Below are 5,702 nucleotides of genomic sequence, written 5' to 3'. Positions count from 1 at the left end.
CCCCCCCATTTTACCCTTATTGTATTCCAATGCCACAACTTTTCCTGAGGCGTCATATTTTGGGTGTCCTTCATAAGGCCACGACGCGGCAGGTACCCAGAAGTCACTACTGCCAGTATCATGTCAACAACTGCCTACCAGTTATCGTGCCCACGGTAAACGCAGTTAGCCAACTGCTGAAAGCATCTAACTAGTAAGCCCTTTCCCCTTTTTTTTTATATATTTTATTTTTCTAAATCCCCGCTTAACTTCCTCATCAATGGAACAACAATAATTTTTGCGCAAGCAATCTGTAAGCAAATTGATCTTTAAATATCTGTCTTCTTTGCCTACTTTCCTTCCTTTTACTCATCTTCCATAACCAAGTCACTAATAGTTTCATTTTAACCAAGCGAGTTCTAAGAAGGGCGTCAACACAACTATGGTTCATCTTTAATGGAACATGCAGCATCTTAAAAGCTGGTATGAATATCATTATTATATCTCTTTTCCTGTTTTCCAAATTTGTTGTATAATAAAAGTATAAAACTAAAATAGATTTTTCACATTAGTCATTATATAAACGTGTTTTAATCTCTTTCTCTAACTTTTATTATTATTATTATTATTTGTTTTTACTAATGTTAAGATATACTCTTAGAAACTGCCTGCCGCCTATGGAGCTTCCAGTATTGTCAAATACCTTCATGAGACTTCCTGTACCCCATGAATCTGGTCCACTCACGGATGACGGTCTTCTTCTGCCGTTGGCCAAGAAAAGAAATCCCCATCCTCAATGCTATTGCTGGTCGCAGCTTCCTTCAGATCTCCTACAATTGGTTTTTGACCGCCTTGGTTTTGCCGATTTCCAACGAGCAAAATCAGTATGTTCCTCTTGGCAATCAGTTTCAAGAAACTCTCAGCCAAATAACCAAATCCCTTGGATGATTCGATTTCCCAAGGGCAACGATCCCGACCACAATTACTGTCTCTTGTTCAACCCTGAAGAAAAATACAACATGTACAAAACTCCAAAACTCGGCAACGATTTCTCAAAGAGCTTTTGTGTGGCTACTTATAGAAGCTGGCTTCTGATGCAACCTCAGTATGAATACATGCACGACCATCAGTTTAATCTTTATATCCTGCATCTCTTAACCGGCGAGAGAATCAACCTACCGGCTTTTAAAACATATTATGGACTCACCTGTCCCATACTATGGATCGATGAGAAAACCGAAGACCACCTAGTCATTGGAATGGCTGGTGAAGACTATGCCGTTTCTTTCAAGAAAGGAGACAAGTCGTGGAGACAAATCCCAACCTTGTCAGGTATCGAAGAGTGTTTTAGCATGGTTTTCAAGGATCACAAGCTCTACTGTCTCAACTATGCCAAACTCAAAATCTTCGATTTTTCTGGAGATACTCCGCTCAGAGTTTTCAAAACTAGCGTAAGTGGCTGCTTACACCAACCAAGTATTGGCGTTGTCATGAGACTTCCTGGAGAGATCCCAGGGAAGGACCGGCGGGTGGCTCACTTTAAGAACAATGTGGTTGTCAATCTAGCCGGAGATGTCTTGATCGCTGAGTGCCATCGTCCGTGTTTTTCTAACATATGGGAATTTAAAATCCACAAGATGTTAGGGAACAACGAGTGGGAGAGAGTTGTTTCTTTGGGAGACGAGGCCATTCTTTTGGATTTGGGTATCACTGTGCTCGCCAAGGACTTGCTAGGAATCAAGAGCAACTCCATCTACTTCTCCACTGCTTATTCCTTTTTCGAAGATCAATATGACAAAAACGAAATCTTCATATTCAACCTCGATTCAAACAAAGTTGAGCTACCGCACCGATTTGTTTCCTCCTCCTATCCCCGCTCCAGATCCCGATGGTTCTTGCCAAGTTTCAAACGAGAATGATTCTTCTTCAGTCCTTTGTTTTTTTATACATCTTCTACGTACGTTGTCTTAATATTAATTGTTACAACAGTTGGTAGTATATTTCGTTTCTCTTCTTGTGCGGGTTTGGAGTAATAAAGAAATAAAGAATATCCAACAAAACCATCCTTGACATATAGAGTAATAATTTTTGAGGACGGACTTGGACCCTCAAGATGATTGAAGGCAAGAATCAAACTCACGGTTACAAAAGAGAAACGGATGATCAAGAGAATCATGAGCCAAGAAAACTTTCTTACTACGTATCACAGAGAAGGATTGAGAACCCATGATCAGGACGCTTTTCAATGGCCTGAGAAGAAGAAAAATGTGTAAAAGTAAGTTTACTTGCAAAACAGACCAGTACCTAGTTCGTATGATGATGAAAGATATTACTCACAAGTTACGGTGTGTTATCGATAATTTGGTCTGTGATTGTCTCCTTCTCCTCTGTAGCTTACCACGTACAAGTCCCTACCCCCATGGTTGTAGCCACTATTGGAGTTGGAACGGTAGGTATGATGGTTCTTGTATGGTCCGCGAGTTACCTCACTCTGCCTGTGTGTGTCTCCTTCTGTTCTCTGGCTTATCATCATATTCGAGAAGTGATTCAAGTCCCCCACGCCGAGGTTGTAACCACTGTTCAAGCTGCCATGGTTGGTATGATGGTTCTGGTATGGCCTCTGATGTGTAACCGGCATAGCATGTGGGTTGAATGATGCTTGTCCCTGCAAGACATTAGAGGCAGGTCTTCTGTTGTAGAAAGCTGGTGGTGGTCTTTGGTTTGTTTGGTTTTGTTGTGTTGAATGAGTATAGGAGTGGTAAGGAGGAATGTTTGGACGAGGAAGATGTGAATGGGGCACATTGATAGGAGTGAATGAACGAGGAGCATATGTAAGAGACGGTCGGGGTCGAGGAGCATATGTAAGAGGCGGAATTGGTCGAGGAGCATATGAATGGGAAGTGTAGGAATTAGGGGGGTTCATATTTCTCAACTGTGCTGGATTCTTATGTCCCTGTGAAGGATTTTGGTTTGGAAAAGCAACAAGTGAATGATTAGCCGGAACGTCTGGTCCAAACCTCTGGGTTAGATTCTCATCTTTCTCGTTTTTTCTTGTGTTCACTTGACAAGGCTTCTTCAAATGACCAGGCTTTTGAAGTCTTCCATCTGGTTACAAAACACCGAAAGATCACTAAAAGATATCTCTCATATATATAAACATACCTATATAACAAAGAAGACTATAGCATCTCACCTTTTAGTACATAGCCTGACTTTATTTTCCTTTCTCTCATAATCTTTCTTGCTGCGGCACCGCGGCTATGCTTTTCTGAAAGAACTTTGGCTCTGTCTGCTTCATTAGCCCATCGCTGGAAAAAGAAATGGAGCAACCAACTCATAAGCGCAAGACTCGTGACTGAGTATGAAAAGTAAAAAATACAACATAATGAAGACAACTCACCTGCCTCAAGGTCATTAACCTATAAAGATTTCGTCCTTTCACTAGTAACGGATACAGAGGAGGCAATTTCTGTGTTCCCTCGCACCAAAGCACTTCAATCTTTGGTAAAGACACAAACCATAGAGTTTAGTTTATGAGACTGGAAGTCAGAATTAACCAGTCAACAAATATAGAATGGATCAAAAGCAAATCACAGAATGAAGATGAGCATTTGAGGTCGGTCATACTTACAGTGAAAGTGTGTTGCTGTTTAGCAGTACCATAGCTTTCTTTAACAACCTGGCCAGCGACAGTTCTTCTCCCCATAATCTTTCCACTCCTTTTCATCTTTTCATACCTACTCAAACCCAAGATCATTGATTTACATATCAATACGAGGCAATCAAATCAAATGTGATAACAAGTAAAAAACATAAGTTAAAGAAGGTAATTACTTCTGATGAACCTTCTGTGTAAACAAAACAGTATCTCCTTTGCAGACATCACCTGCACCAATTTATACGACTGTCAAACTCTGCTGAAATCTGTAACAAACACACACAATGACACAAAAGAAAAGCATATCCAAAAGAGTATTACCTTTACAGTTGATAGCAAAAGATGATCTTGGATACACAGCTTCCCCACTTCCATCTTTTATCCTGAAAAAAGGAAAATAGGATCATGAGCATATAAAGAAGTATACTCTTGAATTCCCACAAGACACAGAGAGATTATAGGCGGCAATACCTCCAATGCTCAACAATTCTGTCAATACAAACAGGTTTGGTGCCAGACAACCTTAGACCATGCTTTCTCAGATATGCTTTGCACTCTTTCAAATTTAAGGATTTCAAATCGCTTCCGGCTACAAAATCAACAAAACGAGTGTTCAAATCAAAGATGCAAAAAAAAAAAAAAACTCACAGACACGATTTTGATGAATCAATCAATCCGTTTTGCAATTAACAATGTTAGGTCAAATACGAAATTGATTTTTGACAAAAAGATTTATAAACCCTAAAGGAGATAAACCTGTGAGGAGGCGAGTGACTTTGTCATCATCATCGTCATCATCATCATCGCCGCGTTTGTCCCCAACAGTCTCGTCAGCTTCATCGTAGTCAACATCTGAGTCCATAGCATCATCGTGGCTCCAATCGCTATCATCTTCATCTCCACTGATTCAGATTAAAATTGCAGAATCGATTAAATAACCCCTCAAGATTAAGATTTAACAAATATATAAGCAAAGGAAGGAAGCGTTAGAGAAATACCTAGAATTCGTATCTTCGTCTTCTTCATCCGATTCGTCAGCGTGCTCGTTGTTATTCTCATCAACGAAACCATCGTCTTCCTCCTCCTCCGAGCTACAGAGATCAATGATTACCCTCTTCTCTTCCGACATCAGAGAGAGCGATCTGTTGAGACGAATCGACGAGAATTCAAAAAATTATATTAAAAAAAAAAAAAAAAAACCAAACGGCTCTGTGAATATTTTCGGAATTTGGAAATTTTCCTTTTTTTTCAAAATCCTGTATTATTGATAGTGGGTGGGCGTCTGGGGGTGTTAATGTTATAGACTTTTTTCGGAACAAGGAAAGGTTAGATATTTACACAAATCACTTTATATTTTTAAGTATTTACAACATCTAACCAGTTCTTGTTTTTTTTAATCTATTCACCACCAATCACGTCTTTTTGTTTGCTTTTTTGATTATATTCTTGATTTGTAAATAGAGTAATTTCTACAAATCAAGAGAACATGAGTGAAACATTAATCGGAGATGAAGATTTTTTTTTTTTAAATTGGATCTAAATCTAAAAGCGCTACAGACCCGAAACCAAAATGTACACAAGAGACGAGACGTCGTTTAACAAATTATATTAAACACAACTCTCTTGAGCCAAAAAAGAAAGAAGCTTCTTCTATCGATTCAACAATTATAATTTTACAGACAAGACATATTTCTTCTACCCACATCATTTTCATTCATACAAGTTGTATTCTCCCCCTCAACACCCATACTCTAAATACGTACATTGACATACACATACATGTACAAAAATACGTATAGAAGTAGCTTCTATTGTTAACCTCTGAAGCTTGCACAAATCAAAGGTGATCTGAAGTCACGCAGGTTCTTCTCCGGTCACTGCTCGGCTTAGCTCTCTGGGAAAGAGACGGGCTTGGAATTGCCTCCAGGGTTGAACGAGGAGACAGACGGGACACCGTTCCTGTTAGATCGGGAGACCGGTACTGTTGTTGCTGCTGCTGCTGCCCACTTTCACTGGAGGAGAAATAGAAGTACGTGTGAAGAAGCTGTTGTGGAGAAAGCCAAGC

At 39.7% G+C, this 5,702-nt stretch overlaps 3 protein-coding genes across 4 annotated transcripts in view; 1 reads left to right on the top strand and 2 right to left on the bottom strand.

Moving 5' to 3' along the window:
- LOC104729099 (putative F-box protein At5g66830) lies at nt 648-1,974 on the top strand. Its single transcript, XM_010447991.2, has one exon. The coding sequence runs from the start codon at nt 657-659 to the stop codon at nt 1,896-1,898; it is 1,242 nt and encodes a 413-aa protein (XP_010446293.1). The 5' UTR covers nt 648-656; the 3' UTR covers nt 1,899-1,974.
- LOC104727346 (zinc finger CCCH domain-containing protein 62-like) lies at nt 2,010-4,888 on the bottom strand. Its single transcript, XM_010446422.1, has 10 exons — nt 4,636-4,888; nt 4,394-4,539; nt 4,109-4,226; nt 3,959-4,020; nt 3,814-3,865; nt 3,611-3,716; nt 3,380-3,478; nt 3,173-3,287; nt 2,317-3,084; nt 2,010-2,229 (listed from the first exon to the last, which is right to left on the bottom strand). Exons 1-9 carry the CDS (start codon nt 4,764-4,766, stop codon nt 2,330-2,332), a joined length of 1,584 nt encoding a protein of 527 aa, XP_010444724.1. The 5' UTR covers nt 4,767-4,888; the 3' UTR covers nt 2,010-2,229; nt 2,317-2,329.
- LOC104727345 (mitogen-activated protein kinase kinase kinase YODA-like) overlaps nt 5,278-5,702 on the bottom strand; it is a 5,344-nt gene continuing 4,919 nt past the window's right edge. The window contains exon 11 of one of the 2 annotated variants that reach the window (XM_010446419.2): nt 5,278-5,649. In XM_010446419.2, the coding sequence (XP_010444721.1) occupies nt 5,475-5,649 (175 nt within the window). In that variant the 3' untranslated portion in view covers nt 5,278-5,474. Of the gene's footprint in view, nt 5,682-5,702 lie in introns of both variants that reach the window. The other variant, XM_010446420.2, reaches the window with a different exon arrangement.

This window comes from Camelina sativa, chromosome 11 (assembly GCF_000633955.1).
Source record: "Camelina sativa cultivar DH55 chromosome 11, Cs, whole genome shotgun sequence".
Taxonomy (NCBI): domain Eukaryota; kingdom Viridiplantae; phylum Streptophyta; class Magnoliopsida; order Brassicales; family Brassicaceae; genus Camelina; species Camelina sativa.
This window is presented reverse-complemented; position numbering and strand designations above follow the sequence as displayed.

Excerpts from the sequence above, each read along its gene's own strand:
- LOC104729099 (XM_010447991.2), top strand. The coding sequence starts at position 657 with ATGGAGCTTCCAGTATTGTCAAATACCTTCATGAGACTTCCTGTACCC.
- LOC104727346 (XM_010446422.1), bottom strand. The coding sequence starts at position 4,766 with ATGTCGGAAGAGAAGAGGGTAATCATTGATCTCTGTAGCTCGGAGGAG. Across the intron at positions 4,540-4,635 it reads GACGAAGATACGAATTCTAG|TGGAGATGAAGATGATAGCG; the intron begins GTATTTCTCTAA and ends AATCTGAATCAG. Across the intron at positions 4,021-4,108 it reads AGAATTGTTGAGCATTGGAG|GATAAAAGATGGAAGTGGGG; the intron begins GTATTGCCGCCT and ends TCCTTTTTTCAG.